The sequence below is a fragment of the Talpa occidentalis genome, unplaced genomic scaffold (assembly GCF_014898055.3).
Source record: "Talpa occidentalis isolate TD23 unplaced genomic scaffold, MPIMG_talOcc4v2.1 talOcc4.11, whole genome shotgun sequence".
In the NCBI taxonomy this organism is placed as follows: Eukaryota; Metazoa; Chordata; class Mammalia; order Eulipotyphla; family Talpidae; genus Talpa; species Talpa occidentalis.
Window position 1 is genome coordinate 23973218 of NW_023601104.1, and position 20503 is coordinate 23993720.

Here is a 20503-nt window from a genome sequence, read left to right on the forward strand (position 1 = left end):
TATACATTGTGCAAAAATGAAAAATGATGTGAAAAATAAAAAATGAAAAAGAAGACTACCTAATATGTGCTGGGGAAAAAAAAAAAAAAAAGAATAATATGTGCCGAGGTGACTGGTTCCTTCAGGGAGATCCCAGACAAAGAGAAAATACAGATAGTGCTTTCTGAATCAAGCTCTTTCTTCAAAGCTATTAGTTCAGTGCCATCTTGTGGATGAAAAGAAAAACACTGTACGTGTTGTCCGCTGATACAGGATTTTCTTCCAGAGAGTAATGTTTTTTTACTTAATGCTTATGCCTGTATTATTAAATTTTGCTTATAACCTAAATTCTATCAAAGACTGGTAGCTTGGGGTCATTTTTTTAGTTTTCATTTTCCCCTAAATTTAGATCTCTGTTGAGATGGTGCTGATACAGGTGGGCAATACATTATATTGGTGACAGCACTGATCTAGTTTAATGGCTTTCTGGTGTTTTTGACCATGACCTATAGTCAGAAGTATGTGTTGGCACTGCCAGTCAGTAAGAACACATCCAGACAAGTATATGCGGATCTAGTACAAAAGTCTCATGGCACAGTATTTGCTAATACTCTATTCTGATATTTTTTCTCTCATATTAGTGGTTAACATCTAAATTGACCTTATAATTCAATGATTTGCCCCTGTAGGTAGAAAACTCTTTTTCTCTAAAGAAGGAAATGGAGGCCCAGATGGCACTTGATGAGTGTCTTCTGATCTCCAGTGTGTAGATGATGAGGGTGGTGATCTTTGGGCCAGCCTGTGCACTGTCAAGGTCTCTCTGCTCTGATGCTCCCCAGCTTAACCACCCCACCTGCTTCTCTATCTAGATGCGTGTGATGGAGGAAGAGTTACGGGACTACCAGAGAGCTCAGGAGGAGGCGCTCACAAAAAGGCAGCTTCTGGAGCAGACACTGAAAGACCTGGAGTATGAGCTGGAAGCTAAGAGTCACCTGAAAGATGACCGCAACAGACTCGTCAAGCAGATGGAGGTCTGTGGGTTATGGGGTGTGTCTAGGGCCTATGGAGGGTAGTGTGGGGTAGGAGGAAAGCAGCCTTTCTGCCTTTGGAAAGTCTTTATTCCCTTGACAGCCAGGCATTAGTAAGGTCATTTCTTGATCTGAGGAGCAAGATAGTACTTCATAGACTCCTAGGACATCAGAGCCACAAGGAATGATGGAAATAAGTTAGCCTCCTGTCTTTTTTTTTTTTTTTTAATTTTATTTTTATTTTTTTAATATTTATGCATGCAAGAACTGGGGTACAGGCTAGAGGTGTGGGGGGTGAGAGTATTCACCAGAGACAGAGTGGGGAACAGAACAGGTGGACTGACTGAAGTACACTGCTGAGGGGAGCAGCTGGCGAGACAGGAGAGGTTGCTTCGCCATGTGGGTTGCTCCCTGGCCGGCTAGGGATCGAACACGTGCTGCAGTGTCTGCAGATAGCCTCATAGGTTGCGTCTTAACCCCTTGCGCCAGCAGGGAGGCCTGTGTCTTTACTGTCTTTGCAAGGAAGTAGAACAGCCATCAAGAGACTAGGTGATCTTACATAGGGACACACAGTCTGTTTTCTGGTTGCTGCTGTAGATGGTGCTTCCAACTACAAAGGAGTTAGGACTGCTGTAAATCCACAGGGGGGCTGCCCCCCCCCCCCTGGACTCAAATTGCTGAACTAGGGACACCCAGTGCTCATTTGTGACACCACAGGTTCCATTCTTGTTTCCTGATTTCTGGTCTCTTTCACACAGATGATCAAGCTGTGCTAAAGCCAGCAGCAAACTGTGGCTTGATTCATTTGTAGAGACGTATATACTTAGTCCAAGAAAGTGTTAGTGGAGTGACCAGTTGGGGGTCGTCTGGTCACAAAATGAAAACACATTAGCTTGTTTTGTGAATCAAGGATAGAATCTAAATGTGAAAGGCCCACCAAGAATGACAGCAAGGTTAATATTAGTCCCCTGAACTCACAGAAAAAGAATAATCTTCAAGAACAAAATTCACCCCAAGCCAGAAACACCCACACACCCCAATAGAATTTAGAGACAGAGACCTAAAAATAAATCTCAGACTTAGGGCAGAAGTTAAATTGTCAAGGTTTTGATAAAAGACAGACAGTGCTCAAGGTCAGGGAGAGTTTGAATTTAAAAATTCAATAGAATTCTTGACTCAACTTTGTGAATAAATAAATAGAAATAACCTCCAGGGGACTTAGTAGCAGATTAGATCAGGGAGTGATGTTTCAACCACTAAAGATTTTATTAGATGGGCCCTTTATAGAGACCAAAATAACCTGGTTAGTTTTATTTTTCTTTTGTGGGATTGCTGTATATTTTGCTAATAGTCTGGTTCTAATCTCTGTAAGGGAGGTCCTCTGCAGGCAAGCTGAAGCCAGCCCAGTTAACTAGAAACTGATTATTCAAGGGCCCAAACAATCTGATTAAAAGCAAGCTAAAGGCTCTTCAGGCAGTGGTGTGAGAATTTTTGGTGTAATCAAGCCTGGGCTGGCCCCCTAAAGCTCTGCTGGGGTCTCTGCAGATGTTAGGCAGAAAGAGAGCCCTGTAAATAGCTCCTTTAGCTGAAGATTGGGTTGTCCCTGAGAAAAAATCATTTTTTTGCTAACTTGAGATCTAAAAGCAGTGACAGAGCTGTGGTTCATACGTCCCTATGCGGTATTTTAGATATTTCTCCATTAATGACTAGATACCAACCTCTGTGAACACGCTGGAAGCGTGTCTCTTCCCCCTAAGTGGACACTGGCAGTACTCTCTTGCTGTGACTCAAGTAGTGCCTGTTGTTCACTAGCACTTAACAAATGAATTGATTCTCAACAATGGGCATTTTCTGTGCAAACTCAGAAATTCAGGTGACTGTTTTACATAAACACAGCATGTAGCTCCTTAGTGATTTCAGACTAGGGTGAAGCTGGGCAGGAGGAGTTAGGAACTGCTGGACAAATGAGAGGTTTAGTGCAGGACACAGACTTAGTTCTGAGCTGGGATTCCCTGAGAGAGAAGATTGCTAGCTTCCCTGTAGATTTTAGTTGCTAAAGGTAGTTCATTCACATGAGGTTTTTATTTTTGGTGCTTACAGAGGCATCCGTTACTTGTTAGCAATTTTGACCATTGCAGAGACTATGTTTGTGTGCAAATGCTGCAGGTTGGTTTAAGAAACTCAATGCTGATTGCTTTTCAGTGTGTGTGGTTCAGACACAAATTGGCTGGTGACAGCATATGCATCAACCCCACTGCTCCCCACTTCTCGATGGGGTGGTTTGTATTCAAAGCCGCTTTTTTTCATACACAAAGTAACTTTTCATACACAAAGTATGCTTTTCTCATAACAGTCAATGATGCTAAGATAGGAGCCAGCAAGAAAGCTACTAGTTATTGTTCTATGATGATTGGGGTAGCAGAATGGGCCAGACGGTCTTTATGTATCCAGAGCAGATTCAGGATTGTACATAGTTCTCTAGGAGAAATAAGGGGGTGCAAAAGACTGCTGGAGATTTTTCTCCTGAGAGACTCTTGGAGCAGAAGAGAAATAAAAAAACATTGCCTAGAGCATGAATATTTACAGAATGTGCCTTGAACAAGAGCTCAGCACCCATGTCTTTTTAACATGTAACCAGCCTAGGCAGATCTTTTTTTTTTTTTTAAATAGAGGCATGTTTTATTTATTTGTTTGTTTGCTTGTTTGTTTATACATGCACTGGGTACAGTCAGAAGCGCGGGAGGGTGAGAGAATTCACCAGAGCCAGAGCGGGGAGCAGAACAGGCAGAAGGACCGAAGTACACTGCTGAGGGGAGCAGCGGGCGGCAGGAGAGGTCTGCACGCCATGTGGGACCCTCCTCCGGTGGCCGGGGAGCAGCCTGGGATCGAACTGGTGCCGCAGGGGCCGCGGGCAGCTTCGCAATCCAGCGCTCAACCGCTGCGCCACCGGGGAGGCCCTGCCTAGGCAGATCTTTTTAAAGTTAGTGATTCACACAGGGAAAAAAGATTGATAGAAACATGCTAAAGTGTTTGTGGACATCTGAGGTAATATTTATTCTCCTATTTTATATATTCCATGTTCACAATTACATTTTCTATTACATAGAAGCAATAATAGCATTTTAAAACATCTACTTTGGGAAGTGTAAGAAATATTTGCATCCTCTTCCCAAGTCTTAATAATAGTTCTCATCTGCCTGTGGGGTTTTCCTTCCAAGCAGGAGGACTTGCTCCTAAAACAGAGCCATGCAAGTTAAGTAGACTGAGCTTGTGACTTCTTTCTTAGGACAAGATGTCGCAACTGGAGATGGAACTGGATGAAGAGAGAAACAACTCGGATTTGCTGACTGATAGGATCACCCGCAGCAGGGAACAGGTACTGTGCTATGCACTTATTTGAACCATGGGTGAAATTTTCCTGCATGGAAGTGAAAAGAAAGTTTTGCCTTATGGAAATGATGAAAAATTGAGCAGCGTTCACCACACAGTAAGCCACTACCAGGAGGGAGGTGCAAGTTATCAGAGGTTATGTGTAACAGCCTGTGAATCCTAATAGCCAGGATGCTTTCAGAGTTGAGATTCTAAGATCATTAATTTAATAAGCAATTGTGTGAACTTGGTAGCTAGCACTTAGAGCAGAGACTTTAGATTCAGTAGCCTCAGCCTTCCATTTACGTGCTGCCTGTGAGCACGTGTAGAAACCTCTGATTCATGTACACTTTCAGTGATAACTTAGTCACATGCCTAGCTCCTGAAAATGCTGCCAGAGACTCTGTACAGCAACGCTTAGAAAACTCTTTAAACAATGCAAAAACCTAAAAGCCTCGGAAGATGCAGAGTATAACTTAGGAACCAACTATATAAAGGATCAAAATTAAAAATACAAATTTATTTGGGTAACATCTTCCCTACCCAAAGAAGCAGTTCCCTCTGGTCACTGTTCTGTGTATTCACAGTTACCACCTCTACCTATCTCAGGTGACCGAGACGGGTCACCCAATGCTTAGGAACAGTGCCATTCCCAGCTGGTGGCCTTGCTCAGGGGAAGGACTTCTCAATGACTTCTTTTTCGTCTGCCATTGTTTCCCTATTAGCAGCTTTTTTACAACCAAATTACTCATGCCACTTTGCTTCTGAGAGTGAAGGAAGTTCCAACTTGAGGGCCCATCTACCCCTCCACGCCACCCCAGCTCAGGTTCTGTGGACACCTTCCAACACCATACTAGGCTCCTTCCCCTGGAGGGGTGACTGCCCATCTGGCCTGAGATGCCTAAGTTAGAAAAAGACTTTCCTGAAAACTTAAATCCAGATGGAGAGCCCAGCCTTGACATTTGGGCCCCAATGGATTCTTACCAAAGTCTGCATTTTTAAGTTCTCTCACTGATTGAGAAGCTGTTCTGTTATGAGTTCCTGCCGGCTGTTTCGCCATGTTGCCCAGGGTGTGTCAGGATCTGCTGAACATTGGTGATGATAGAAGAACTGGAAGCAAATGTGTTCTGCTAATGCCTCTGTGACTTAGGCAGGAAGGAGTGGTGGGGGAGTATGTCATCCTGTCAACCAGGCAGTGAAAACAGACTTCCAGACCCATGTTTTACACCAAGAAACAAAATACAAATGGAGTCGGGGGAATCGCCTTCCTTGGCTCAGTTGATGGCCCAAAACTTACCACTAAGTTGTCTCGTCCCCAGAACTGCTTCTGGTTCCTTTTTTCTCCTTTCACTGTGTGCTTGAATTGTGGGGAATAGAACTGCTGTCCACAGGGTGAAGGCTGAACATATTTTCACTGAGCCGAGAACTCGAAGCAAGCCTAGGGAGGAAGTTAAGGGAACTTGGTCTACTGGAAAGAGCACAGGCTGCATGTCCTGGCCTCTCTCAAATCCCTAAAAATGAGGCTATTTCTAAATGCTAATTTTGAAATACTCTGAGAATGTTTTATAAAAACCTCAAGACTCAAAATATACAAGTCACCCTTTACCTTTCCTCCCTGGCTCTGAGTCTGAGTTCTCTGGTAGGAGATGTGTGCCACAAGAGTCTCCGGCCTCTCCTCTCTGTGAGTTCTCTGCCTCTTTTCATTGCACTCTGACATAGCGGGAGTAAAACCTGAGGTCTCTATTCAAGTGGAGAAATTGAGCATCGTGTTCAAATTGATATGGAAATGGCTAAGTCAAAACCACCTCCCTGAAGTAATGTCTCCTGGGTGCTCAAGGCCTCTTTTTGGGCTTTTGCTTCCCCGGGATTTGTAAGAAACAGTAGAGAAATGGGTTGGCCAAATACCTGCCTTGTAAGAAAGCATTTCATTCTCAAAATTGAGGTCAATCTGAAACTTATTTTTTGCCTCTTAAAGTACAAACTCCAAGGGGAAGGCCCTAATTTTAAAGTCATTTTAATCCACTTAGATTAACTTCTGGAGCCTTGTGGCTACTGCCTGCCTGCCAGAATCACAGAAGCAAGACACGTCCTTACTTAAGACCCGTTCTCCTCTGCCCCCTCAAAGGCTGCCTTATGACCCCTCCCACCAGGGGTCATCTCCTGCAGAACACAAGATGTGCCCAGCTGTGATCTCTAACCCAACCAATAGCCCTAGATGCTCAGCACTCCACCCCTAGGTGCTGAAGTGGGAAAACATGGGAAACTTTGTTTTCTCCATTTTGCCCTCTCAGTGACTATTCTTACAAGCTCCTCTTATAAATTATTTCTCCAAACATCTCCCATTCCTTTGCTCAGTGTTAGAAATCGATCGTAGGTGAAAAAGCTAAGGGGAAAAAATGATTTCCCAGGAGGATTAGTGAATGGCTAGCCCCTCCCACAGAATCTTAGGTCTGAACAGGACCTCCGAGATCATGTTCCCAGACTTTCTTCTCCTGTAATGGATGAGCAGCTGAGGCCCACCACCACCCTGGGCATGGCCAGGTCACACGACTGGTTTGTAGCAGAGCTGACCTTAGGTCTCACGACTCCCACGATGGCGTTCTAGCTGCTGGTGACTGTGGAATATGATGGATTTCTGCTGTGTGCGGTAAGGCTGTGCAGTTAGCAAAAGCAGTACCTGTCCTTGATGTGCTGTGATTTGTTTGAGGGGAAGAGGCAGGTTGAAAACACAATTAACAAGCACAGGCAGCAGACACTAGATGCTGAGTGAAGGAGTCAGGCAGTGATGAGGAGGCCCTCATAGCCCAGGCTGCTGTGGGAGAGTTCTCAGAGGAAGGTTCTAAGAGCCAGCTCTGAAGAAAGGGTAAGATCTGGACAAATGAAAAAAGAGTGGAAAAGAAATCCGAGAGTGAATGGTGTGAGCCAGGATAGGGAGGTAGGAACTTATACAGTGTTTTGAGGAGTAATGATTGACTGCTCTGTCTTGGTCAAGTTTCTAGTTTCCATGATGGAATAATAGGTAAGTTAGGAGAGGCAGTTGGAGGATTTTGAATACACCCCATCCTGAAGTAAAGAGCCATCAAAGGCTGTTGAGCAGAACAGTGAAGTGGACACAGTGTTCTAGGAGATTAATGTGTGGGGTCAGGGTTAGGACAGGAGGAAAGACCAGGACGAAGCCTCAACCAGGCTAATCCAGGGACAGGAATGATCAGCATTCTATGCTGTGCTGCCGTGCCTCAGGTTTTTCTTTCTCTTGTGAAAATCTACCTGGGTATGTCTTAAGTGTGTCCCACAGGTCGATATTCTAGCTCATTGGGCATTGCCACATTGTTGCTGGTGGCTGAGTGCAGACAGTTAACAGAAGATAAACAGGGCAGTGTGTTCTTGGCCATGGAGACCCAGATGACCCAGTGCAGTAGCAAGACTCTTCATCCAGCCCAGGCAGCTGACAGGTGGAAAAATACCAGCTCAAAAGCTTTGGGTGGCCTTGTGGTCTTCCAGGAGCTGAGCAAGGCTGCTCTGTCACCTTGACAACTGTGGGATCAACCCCAGTGGCTAAGGTTGTGGATCTCCAGTCACTTTCTTGAACTGCTTACTCCCCAGTGACCAGCTCACACTTGCTCCTGGGAGGTGTATCCACCAGGACAGGGACTTGGAAGGGAGGTTCCATTGCTATTAGTAAAATATCAAATAGAAGTGTTTTTTTTTTTTTTTTTTTTTTTTTTTTTTAAGTTAAAAAGAACCTCATCTCAGAACTGCCTCCTGTTGTATTAACTGCTCAATAATACAATGTATGTAGTTTAACAATCATTTTTCTTTCCTGTGATTGAGCCTCTCTTAATACCAGCCGTGAGTATATTTACAGTCCAATGGTAAACACAGGTGATGGGGTTAAATATTGTTATTAGCAATCATAAATATCTCTGGCTTTTCATTAACCCAGAAGGCAGCTGCTTCTAATCCTGCGAGCTGGCTCAGGTCACGACTGCCTCTGACATAAACCCCCTGGCATCTGACACTGTTATTTCCGATCAGAACGTTCAGGGTTTAGCATTCTTGCAATCCAGCTGTGATAAACTGTTGCCGTCAGCTCCTGTTCTGTTTTTAATTCGACTGGAAAGTTTTTGTTTGGTCTATTTAATATAGTTGAAGGGTAAACAGCACATAAAGATTATTTGAAGCTTATTTCCTGGGTTTGAAGGTGGAGGCTGGCCAAGCCAGAGGCTTTGTTGTTAGCTGAGGCTCAGGGTAGGAAGAATCTGATTTGGAATATTCCCAAATCATTAGGCTGGTCTTAGGATCATGTGAGAAGCACAGCTAAAACACAGGAGACATGCCTGGCTCTTGAGTGGTGTTCCTTGTGTCAGATTCTACGTGGTAGATTTTTGAATTTAGTGTCAGGCTGTCCTTTTTGAAGAAATGAAGAAAGCCTATCATGTTTGCCTGCCGAGAATCTTGGTTTCCAAGACTCAAGAAAAAATGGCCCTTTTACGGTTACTGTTAAGTTTTATGGTTCTGCATTTGCTCCTTCCTGTTTTTCGCTGATTTATTTTACACTTCCACTTTAATAGCCAACATTGAGGGGATGTGGTAGGGAATAAGGTGTTTTCTTCTTTTGGTACCGTTTGCCTAGGGGTTCTCCTGGGAGGTCTTGACCCTGCAGAAGGGGTGCTGCTTCCTTGACCGCTCATCTGTAGTGTGAGCCACACTCCTGGCCAGATCCCTCTTTCTAGTCAGCGCCACTGAGGGAGCAGAACTGTGGCCAGTAACTGCTCTTTCAGTCACGGGGTTGGTCCTGAACCCCCAAGCCTGGGCCCAGTACTGCCTGACCATTGGGTGGTCCTTGAGACCCTCCACTGTCCTGACAGAACTCTCCTTCCTTCTGGAGTTGCCCTTCATGTACCTGTATGCCCTACAGCCTTGCTGAGAGAGAGAAGGAGCATACGGTTTTCAGCCAGAAGGCCTAGGGTAGAGCCCCAAAGCTGCTTCCCATGTTGTTGCACCTCCCACCTGGAAAATAGGGGTGATAACATCTGGCTTAGAGTGCCAAGAGGATAGATGGAATCAGACTCACTCAGTGCTTGTCGCCAGGGGCTCTTTTGCGCTGTTTCTCTCTTGTTCCTCACGCGGGGGCATAGCTGCAGTCATCTGCAGACCCACATTTGCAGAGGCTGGATGGCTGCAATGAGACCCTAACCTCTGCCTGGTTGGCCTTTTATTATCTTTAGTACTTTTTGGCTCATATCCCACAGCAACTAAATTTCCAAATCTCGTTCACTAAAAGCCTCCAGTTCTCCCTTATCCCTTCACTTTTGGGAAAATAATCTCCCTTCTCTTCCTCCCTCACCTCCAAGCCACATAAGTTATTCTCTCTCTCCCTCTTGGGCTGTCCCCAGTGCCAGGCCCTGGATCACATCCCTTCCTCATGTGACGGTCAGTCTCCTGTCACACACCCTCTGGCTACAGCCCATCACTTTTCCCATCTCTGTGCTCTCTGCCTGCTAGTAGGTATGAGCTGTCTCTCCTCTAGACCTCTCTGTGACCCTGCCAGCTCGCTGGTTACCCTCAGTCACAGCTGGAGTCCTGAAGGAGAGCCGTCTCCACACCCAGTGCCTTCCAGAGTGAGCTGATTGTCCAGTCAGGTACTTTGTCCTCAGTCCTCGCCCTTTCAGGACAGTTCGGTGTCCTGGTTTTCAAATCCCTGCCTCCCCTAGCCAGGAAGGGAGCACTCGAGGACACAGGTGAGTGTTCTTTCTCCCTGTATGTCTGCCTGGTGAGCTCATCTGTGCTGTGGCTTCAACTGGCATCACCCAATCTCCACTCTCTCCTAGGCTGGAGAGAGGGATGGGCACTCACAGTGCCTGCCTTGTGGGGCTGGTGAGGTTAAAGAACTAAAATGCTCAGGACTTTAGTAAGTGCAGGGCAGGTGTTCGTGATCATCACAGTGGCTATGTGTGAACGTCCCTGTCTGCCTTTCCTCCTGTCCACCTCTCTCTATTCCCTCCTGATCTTTACCTCCTGACCCTGACCTTTCAGTTATGTCCCCACTTAGGGCTCCTTCCCCTGGCCCTCCAAGTCTGAACTGTAACCACTGTCCTTCCTCAGTGTGGCAGTCCTGACGACACATGCAAGGCTTGTTTTTCCCCACTTAGCCTAATATGGGGGCAGGAAACATGTTGGTCTTTTTGAGCAAATGAACAAATCCACCCCATCCTTCCAAGTCCCCCCAGCACAGAAACATTCTCTCCTTGACAGAGTCTGTCTTTTCCAGGAGTACTCTTGGACGTCTGGAGAGAAGGGGGGACAACTCTAGCACAGGCCTCTGGCTTCCTCAGAAGGAATGCCACACAGCACCCAGAGGGTGGCGGAGCCACCAAAATATGTCTCACTGTGTCATGGGCCACCTCAAAGGGCCCTTTCAGGCCATCTCATTCAGGTTGCCTGTCTGAGTCTGGGCCCTGGAGGTGAGACGAGCCAGGTCGTACGTGGCACAGATTCAAGAATGGAGGCGGGACCACCACGCTGTCTTGTGTCATTACTCCCCTCAAAGTGAAAGTTTAACCATCCTCAGTGACGTCCGGGCTTGTCCCCAGAGGCAGATTGTGGTCCGGCTGTGTGTGGTGTGTCAGGAGTTCCCAAGCCACTCTGGAGTGGGGCTGTGAGTCTGCATTCGTTACTGTGCACTCTGTGCTCATATAACAGCTACAGAAACCGTTCTGGCACATTCTTTGCAACATGTGACTTTTGTTCTCTGGGGCCAAGCAGAATGGGAACAGCTGTGGGAGCTTTATGTGCTCTGCCTGCTGACCCTTTGCTGTGAGTGGCATTTTCCTTGCCGCACACAAGGATGTCCTGAGGCGGCTGACTGCCTCCCAGGCCCTAGTTTCTCCAAGACAGCTAAGTTTGCGCCCTACGTCTGGTTGAGCCTTTTCACAGAGCTGTCCCAAAGCCAGAGCAGGTGGCGTGGTAGGCAGTGATCATGCTGAGCCTGGGACCAATCCTGTTCTCACTAGTTACTTGTATAACTGCCTGGGGCCTCAGTTTCCTTGCTGGTAAAATTCCGAGTTTGGCAGTCAGAAATGCTCACGTGTCTACCTTTCACTTGTCCTCTAGCCTTCCTACCTCGCCTCTTCCCTCCCGATCTTTCATCCCCTGATCCCGACCTCGCAATTGTGTCCCCACTTAGTTCCTTCTCTAGAGGACTTTTAAGTTAGAATTTTTTTTACCCCATCACCTGTGGGCTGAGTCCCAGTCTCCTCCTGTGGTATTGGAGGCCTCATGTCTGGGCCCTGCTTCCCACTGACCTCACTTAGCACGCTCTGTCTCCCACTCAGCCAGCCGCACCACGGTCAGGTTGTGGCGAGTAAATGCCAACCTGACCCAGGGTGTTGGTCTCACTATTCCCCGGGGCCAGGGGGTGGCAGGTAAAGGGTGAGCTCATCTCACTAGAGTGCTTGCACAGGTCATGAAAATCAAGCCAAACCAGAGCATATGAGGCTGTTCCAGATGCCCCCCAGGCACTCCTGTGTGCACCTCTTACCTAACTTGGAGCCTGGCTTTCAGAAAAAAAGGCAGTTTTACGTTACCTGCCCGCGTATCTGTTCTTCTGCTTCATGTCGCCCTCTGCTGGACAGTGCTGCCAACTGCTCAAGTCCCTGCTGCTGAAGTCCGCTGGGAAGGGGACAGATGCTTGCAGGCCATGGCACTTCTCTCCCTGGCTCCTCAGTTAGGCTCATTTCTTATTAAAACAGAAGCAGCTCAGTAATCTTGAGCCTTTGCCAGGTCACCCGAGCTGCCCAGTGTTCTTGCTGACTTCTGTTTCTGGTATAGAAGAGAGAAATTCAGTGGGGTCACTGTTATGGCCCTTTCTGAAGTTTTCTGAAGTTGACAGTTGTCATGCAGCCATCGGAACTTAGGTGAATTCTAGCTCCCCTACTACTAGCTGTGCAGACCCCAGTAGTGGTGACTAGTATGACCCAGTTTGCATGAGACAGTCCCAAGCGCTGAGAAGATCCTCCGTTGGGGCAGATAAATTGAGATAGTGACTCACCAGCAAATGGATGGACATCTCTCTAAGCCCTTTGTTCTGCAGAGAGGCCATTACTTGCTTATTGGGGTCGCTGTGGGAGTGCCCGAGGATGCTGCAACTCGAGTTCTGAGCAGGCATATCTGTCCTCTAGGGCTGCTGTAACAGCCGTAGACCTAGGTAGTCTAGAACAGCAGAAATGTATTATGTCACAGTTCTGGAAGCTAGCAGCCCCCAGACAGTGTCAGCACAGCTCTACCCCATCGGGACTTCTAAGGGATCTTTCCTTCCCTCATCCTAGTTTCTGGTAGTTTTCTGACAGTCGTTGGTGTTCATCAGGCGTTCCCTCCATGTCTCCTCACACGAGGGTCTTTCCTCTGCGTGTCTGTCTCTTGCACCCGAGGTGTCCTTTTTATACGGGCACTAGTTATGTTGGCTCTGGGCCCACCCAGTGACTCATTTTGAGGACCTCTGTAAACACCCAGTTTCCCAATAAGGTCACACTCCAGGTATTCAGAGGTTCGGACTCCAGTGTATCTTTTTTGGGGGACACATTTCCATTCCTTGTGACACAATTAACTGATTATTTGTATCATATTTTATAATCACCAGGAAACCAAGAATGTCTAAGAAACAGCTCCTGCAGCCAAAAGGAGATGGCTGCAGGCCCCAATTGTGAAGAAAAGCTGACTGGATTGTAAAAATCTAGCGCCTGGGGACCATTTTGGCACAAAAGATAGAGGAACAACCCCCTAACCTCTGACTTTTTATCTGTTTGGTGTAGATGGAGCAGATGAGGAGCGAGCTACTTCAGGAGAGAGCTGTGAGGCAAGACTTGGAGTGTGACAAGATTTCCCTGGAAAGACAGGTGAGGGCAGGTGCTCCTTCCCCCTGTGGCTCCAGACTGGACCCCCCCCAAAACTCTAGGGCATAACTTACTGGAGAGGTAGTCTCCCCAATACTATTAAATCTCTTGAAAGTTTAGCAGCTGGAGGGAGATAACATTACAAGTGTTTTTTAAATCCTGAAGAGGACTAAACCCTAAAGGAAATGAAAAAGCACCAGTGTGATCAAATGCCTTTTATTCTTCACTGCTATGATAATTAGTGAAGGAGCCTATTTCTCCTGCACCCTCCCCCAAATAGGTTTATAAGAGGACAAGCCCATTTGTCTGACATCCAGGAGTCCCAGGACATGCCAAAGGTTTTGCTTTGGAATGTGATGGACTCGACTCTTGGCCTGCCAGGACATTGTCCAAGGCCTTTCCCTGGACACACATCCTGATGTGGAAAACAGGCTTTTTGCAGCCACCAGCCACTAAACTGTGGCCCACCACACTGTGCAGATCTACTCTGCTCTGCACAGAGTGTGGCATACACGTAGCCCCTCACAGCCTCCCTCTCTGGTTCTAGAACAAGGACTTAAAGAGCCGGATTATCCACCTGGAAGGTTCCTACAGATCCAGCAAAGAGGGGCTCGTGGTGCAGATGGAGGCCAGGATCGCAGAGCTTGAGGACCGTCTGGAGGGCGAGGAGAGGTGAGCCAACTCTGCTGTGGTGCAGCGGAGATCACGTCACATGGCGTTTCTGTGTTTGCATCTGTCCTGCTCCTCCATCCTCATATGCCCGTGAGGGCAGCAGAACAAGCACAGCCTTACTGTTATTGTTTCCATTTTATAGGTGAAAAACCTAGACATCCCCCGTGCCCCCCTCCATCTAAGTAAGCGACTTGAGCCAAGGGGCCCTCGTTAAATATTGTAGTGGAACTAAAACTTAGGATTCCCACCTCTTAATCCTTAGCTGTTCCACTGTCTCCTAAACACCTCCCTCATAAGCTGCTGATCTGAGGAGAAGAGGCAAGGGGCTGACCCTGCCTGGGGGCATGCAGGCTGCGGGGCAGAGATGGGCATGTGGCCCCCTCACAGCGGGAGGGAAGGACGAACTTCTCTCCAGCATCACAATTTCCTGCAGCTGGCTCTCAGGCTGTAACCTGGGCCAGCACTGGTTGATCTTGACTGATTTGTTCCTGTCAGTCACCTTCCTAGAAGGGGGTGTGTGTGTACATGTGCATATAATACTTGACATCTGTTTTCAGTGGAGCTTTTGGGGACTGGGCTGGAGTAGACCTAAAACACTGGCACTGCCTAGCCCCTCTGCCTTACCCAGTAAAGCTCAGGAAGAACTCAGAGCCTGTCAAGTACCAGCTCAGCCTTTGCGGGCTCTGCATCCTCAGGCGAGCCATCCCCTTCTCAGAGCTGGGTTCCTACCTGTCCAATGCAGCCATTTCTTGTACAGTTGTTTCTCTGACCGCAAGCCCCTGGCTGGAGCCTGCCAGCCTCCACAGCCTGAGCTGGGCCTCCTCCGGGGTCAGGAGTGAGAGGGTCCTCAGTTCTGCCTCCTGTGCCCCTTCAGAGACCGGGCGAGCCTGCAGCTCAGCAACCGCCGGCTGGAACGGAAAGTGAAGGAGCTGGTGATGCAGGTAGATGATGAACACCTGTCACTGACGGATCAGAAGGACCAGGTGAGAAGCCTCTGCAAGTTTATCCTCAGATGAGATCTTATGTCCCGGGCTGCAGGAGCAGGAGGAAGGCGGGGCCTCCATGGCAGATGATGGAGCAGTGACAGCCTGATTCCTCCTTTCTGCTCCCCCATTCTATGATGGAACTGGGCAGTTTCAGCAAACTTCAGGCCCTGACCTTGACTTTTATTATTTATTTATTTATTTATTTATGATTTATTTTTATTTATTTATTTATACAAGCACTGGGTACAGTCAGAAGCGCGGGAGGGTGAGAGAATTCACCAGAGCCAGAGTGGGGAGCAGAGCAGGCAGAAGGACCGAAGTACACTGCTGAGGGGAGCAGCGGGCGGCAGGAGAGGTCTGCGCGCCATGTGGGACCCTCCTCCGGTGGCCGGGGAGCAGCCGGGGATTGAACAGGCGCCGCAGAGGCTGCTGGCAGCTTCGCAACCCAGCGCTCAACCGCTGCGCCACCAGGGAGGCCCCTGACTTTTAAAAAGTCAACCTGTCTCAGTCTTACCTCCACTCTCCTGTCCAGGGCCGGGACTGTCCTCCAGCCTGCACTCACCCTGCCCTCTCTCCCGCTGCAGCTGAGCTTGCGCTTGAAAGCAATGAAGCGACAGGTGGAGGAAGCTGAGGAGGAAATCGACAGACTAGAAAGTTCAAAAAAGAAGTTGCAGAGGGAGCTGGAGGAGCAGATGGATGTGAATGAGCAGCTCCAGGGACAGCTCAATTCCATAAAGAAGGACCTAAGGTGGGCAGGTGCATGTCCCTTAGGAGACACACTTCCCTGACATTTGAGGCGAGCTTGATGCCTTGAGAGCATTCTCCTGCTGTCTCAAGCTAACTCCTTGCTGTTACCTTTTGGGGTGATCCCATCCTAGAGGTGAAAGTGACTGCTTCCACTTTCAGTGCTCCATGGGGACTCACACATGTCCTCCTCACACTGATGCTCTGATGTGATCTATTGGCCATTTGGGGAAACAGACTCGGCACATTAATACTAGCTCACTCCACCATAGAGGGGACTGCTCCTGGAGGAGCACTTCCAACTCTTGCCTGTTTCAGGGGAGACCTGCTTCTAGGCTCCCCTGCCATCAGGCCATGCCATATTTAGGATGGGATCAAAAAGAGCTCCCCGATCAAAGGAAAAATGCCCCCAGCCCTCCTAACTGTAGCCTCCCCCGGGGCGAGGTGGGCAGTTGTTCCCTGTTGCTGGAGGAACTGTTCAATGAAGTTCATGTACTCACATGCCACTCAGTGGGGAGAAGAGACACGAACCCAAGTCTAGAAAAATGTCCCTGTTGTCTCAGCAGACTGAAGAAGCTGCCAAGCAAAGTGCTGGACGACGTGGATGATGACGACGACCTCAGCACAGACGGGGGGAGCCTCTATGAGGCGCCACTGAGCTACACCTACCCCAAGGACAGCACCATGGTCAGCCAGATCTGAGTCCACCCCCAGGTCTGTGGGAGAGGCCCAGCATTCCTTGTGGTCACTCAGAAGCACCTGCAGCTGGAGAGAGGCGCTCCCCCCGCCCTCCCCGGAGCAGAGACCCATCGCTCCTTCTCACCTCACAAGCTGCCTCTTCCAGGCCACATCCCTCCTTGGGTCTTTAAAGGGCGGTGCAGTTCTTGTATCTTAGCCGTGTTGTGTGTTGCTCTCGCAGTTTGAAGGCTGAGATGCCTGGGGCTTAGACGCACTGCCCATTGGGGGCGGGGGTTTGAAAATACAATTTGGCAGAATGAAGCCTCTGTCGGCCGGCATCATTTGTGATGCTCATCCTGTCTAGAACAAAAAGCTAGTTGTTTACTAGCCATTACGTGGGGGGAAAAATGTATAGATTGTACATATTTTAATACAGACCTTCGCATGGACTGCTGCTGTTCCACTTTGGAATGTTACAGAGGCTTCATGAGGTGGCTTATTTGTAAAGTTCACACATCTGTATTGAGTATTATTTTTAAAAATATGAAACTAGTAGGTTTTAAGTATTATGGAGCAGGGGCAAGAGAAAGCAGGCAGAATAGAGACCACTTTGGAAGTCAGAGTTGGAAAACAAACAGTTAATACTGAGGGCGGAAAGGCAGGTGGTCTTGGTAAATGACTTGCTGATGGAAGGGAGTCAGGAGGTCGCTTGTATTTGTGGTTTGGGTGGCTTATTTTATCTAGAATTTCGTAAGGATTTCTGAACCATGCTGTGGTCAAATCCCAGTCCCCCGTTGTATTTCCTTTACACAGGTGTTGGGGGGAGACTTGTACATCAGGCTCTTGACAGATGCTGTGGTTTCTAGAAGGATAAGTCATTCTTATCCATGCTTTCCTTCCTGCTCACATAGCAGACCTCTGAATTACGCTCTTGCAACCCCTGATGAGTGGGGAATAGGTGGGTATTGGGAAAAGGTTCACAGACTGAATTATAGAACAGAGGTGGGAGGTGTTCGGTAAAGAGCTGGGGAAGGGGATAAGCAGGTATGTGAGTGTAGGGGCAGGTGAAAAGGGAGAGAGAGTGTTTTTGGAAACTGGGAGCTGTGTAGACAAGAGGTGAGTTGAGCAAAATATCAGGTCTTTGTCAGGAAAGGAGGAAAGAAACAAGTCAGGCAGAGAGATGTCTATGCAAGCTGGAAGTCTCCTTTTAACTTTCTGTGACACAGGGACAAGAGAGCCAGTACCAGGCATGAAGTGCCTGGGACTAGATGTGGTTAGGAGCAAGGTCCTGTGACAGGGAGAGACAATCACAGGGAGAACAGCCTTGGAAGGATACAGGGCATCCCCTTACTTCCTCCTGGCCTTCCTCGTATCACCTCTCCCTGTCCCAGTTATGTCCAGAGGCGAGGCCCAGTCACAGCTGGGGCCTCACGAACCATTCTGAGAACCCGATGAGTTGTCCATGTGTGGGAGAAGAGGCGAGTTGCTCAGCAGTGTCCCCAAGCATCATAGCTCGGAATCCTAGTGCCCGACCTATCCCAGGTCACAGAGGCCACCCAACAGGATTCAGAATGGTCAGCCCTTTTTAAGGGCATGGACATTGTCTCTCTTTATGGGGGAGGCCCTTGGAGCAGGAGAGCCAAGCCCACCCTCAGCACAGCTGGGATGCCTCTGCTGACTTACTTGCGGTGTGGAGAGTCCTCCCTTTGTTCATTCAACAAGCCTTTCTTGGGTACCTATGATGTGTGAGGCACAGTCCTTGGCACTGGAAATAAGTGAATAAAACAAGTAAGAATCCCTCCTGGATCAGAGTCAGGGGAAAAGGGTGATGGACAACAGGAAACACAGAAGCTTGGCCCTCTGAACCCACCCCTGAAGCCCCTCTGTCCTGAGGCTGGTCGACTGACCTGCTGGGACTCCTAAGGTCCTTCAGCCTTCAATGTTCTTGATTTCTCTGTTGTTCCCGCCGTCATCAGATATTTGACAGTAAGCCTGCCTAGAAATGCCTCCGCCCACTCCTAACTACAGATTGGACATGAGAATGGTCAGCGGGCCCCAGAGTTTGGGAGCCAGTGAGTGTCTATTCTGTTTTGTGAGAACGTTGCTGCCCCTCATTCTAGCTAGTTCCTTCTGTTCGTCTGAAGCTGGCTACAAGCAGCAGCAAAGCTGCCCATCCTGCACAGTGCTGGGCTGGGTGCAGGCAGTGTAGCAGGCTGGATAACTCAGGGCTGGGAACTGGGAGGTGTTTTCCAGTCCTGGCTTATCCTACCCTGGGCACCTTGTACAGGGCTTGCCTGCATAGCTCTGACATGCTAGCATCTTTTGACTATTATATATACATATTTTTTCTGTTGCTCAAGAATATTTTCTTTAGCTAGCTTAAAAAGAAAAATATTTTATTTAATAAACAAATATGTGGCCGAATGCAATGCTGAAAAGACAATCATCCAGTGTCTATACTTCTTTCCCTGCTTCAGAGTGTCACTCATGCTACAGGGACAATAGGCTTATTCTGTTGGGTCTCTTCTTTGGATGTGGACTAGCTGCTCTTATTGCAGCTCCCGCTATGTAAATGAGCTCGAGAAAGCAAAGATTACCTTTCAATAAACGGCATCAGCTGACAGGAATCTCGACTCTCCCATTATTTTGACTCCCTCATTTTCTCCAGAGCCTGGCTCTTGTGTTCGCCAAGAAACAGCCAGCTGAATGGCTGGAAGATACTCCAGGAACAGGACCATGGTGGCAATTGCAGGCCAGGATCAGTTTCTGAAATAGAGAGAGGAGTGGGTCCTTGGTGAACACCGAGAGGATGAATGCACCTGGGTGGTCGTGGTGTTCTGAGAAATCCAAACTGCCACTTCCAGAAAAATGGCTGAGGCAAAGGTGTTGAAGGTTAGTATTTGAGAATAACAACAGGCACCCCCTTCTTCCTTAACTAAAATGGGTTTTCCTATAAGTAGTTTGTACATGAGCTCTCTTACCCTCTAACAGACTGACAGCTGGCACCTCACTTTCCATTTTATAAGCAGTGCGTGCTAACCAGATGTGCCGCTGGAGCCACACCTTGGTTTCCATTTTAAAGAAAAGTTGCTTCTCCATGGAAGGACATGCACTGCACATTCTCTGTCCACAGATCCTCCCCCTGCCTTCCAGAAGAGCAAGGGCCCTGGCTCCCTAGGGCTCTCCCCTCAGCCCTGAAGGTGGTCCTCGCTTCTTGCTGTTCCTTTGGGTCCCTCAGCAGCCTTGGAGGTTCCCACAGCAGCTGGAGCTGCCCTCCACAGCAGCTCTTCCTTCACCTTTTCTAACTGCAAGGAGTGTCTCAAATATGAATGAGACGTTCTAGTCAGTCCTCAAAACCTCTGTATAAGTTTGCCTTTTCTTATCATTCGTTTTATCATTGGAAGCCAAGAGTTCTACCACTAAGCCATCCATCCACCAATAAGCCACACTTTTTGATACTATCTGCTTTCAAAGCTGTATCTGGGCCTGTGCAGAAAGTGAAAGGTCCCAGAGGTCACTGCCGCCATCCTAGCTGCCCGGAATGTGATTTAGGGACTGAGCCAAAGGGAAAGTCCTTCCGGGCTTGCAATACCTTCCTCCACATTCTTGACATTCCTCCTTTGAACGTGGAGATAGTTACAGTGATCCTGCCTCTGTTGGAAGACAGTTATTAGCCAGAAATGTTTCTGTTCTAAATTTTCAAATGATAGGGACAAATGCCACGACAGCAAGTTCCTGTCAGGGGCTTAACCGTCCCAAATCCAGAAATTCCAGGCTTTGCAGAGGGATCGACACGCCTTAGTCCTGCTGAGTACACAGCACACTGGACTCATCGCAGTCTCAGGAGCGTGACCCGGGCAGGCCCCAGCCGGCCCATCAACAAAGCGAGATTGGAGTGCGTGCGTGCTCCGTGCTGGCCGCATTAATGCTGGAAATGTGCCCTTGCAGCCCCAACAGCTAGTCAACAATGCCTACTGTGGGAAGGCGGGGGTGCGAGGCTCCTCCCAGGCAGAATCTCACTTGATCTCACAACAGATTCCAACAACTCCATGTGATTGCAGAAGCTTTCTGGTCAACAAAATCAAACACTTTTATGAAAAAGACAGCAACTTTGGCAGATACAGACTCCGAGGCTTGGGAAGTTGGGCATTTTGCC

General features: G+C 48.2%; 1 protein-coding gene across 4 annotated transcripts in view; it reads left to right on the forward strand.

The window, feature by feature from the left end:
* The window catches only part of CGNL1 (cingulin like 1), a 164873-nt gene extending 145638 nt beyond the window's left edge, over nucleotides 1-19235 (forward strand). For 3 of the 4 annotated variants that reach the window (XM_037502562.2, XM_037502564.2, XM_054701808.1), the window contains exons 13-19: nucleotides 849-1010; nucleotides 4294-4383; nucleotides 13187-13270; nucleotides 13815-13939; nucleotides 14814-14922; nucleotides 15510-15673; nucleotides 16233-19235. In XM_037502562.2, coding sequence (XP_037358459.1) covers nucleotides 849-1010; nucleotides 4294-4383; nucleotides 13187-13270; nucleotides 13815-13939; nucleotides 14814-14922; nucleotides 15510-15673; nucleotides 16233-16371 — 873 coding nt within the window. In that variant the 3' untranslated portion in view covers nucleotides 16372-19235. The remainder of the gene's footprint in view (nucleotides 1-848; nucleotides 1011-4293; nucleotides 4384-13186; nucleotides 13271-13814; nucleotides 13940-14813; nucleotides 14923-15509; nucleotides 15674-16232) is intronic. The other variant, XM_037502563.2, reaches the window with a different exon arrangement.
* The last annotated feature ends 1268 nt before the right edge of the window (nucleotides 19236-20503 follow it).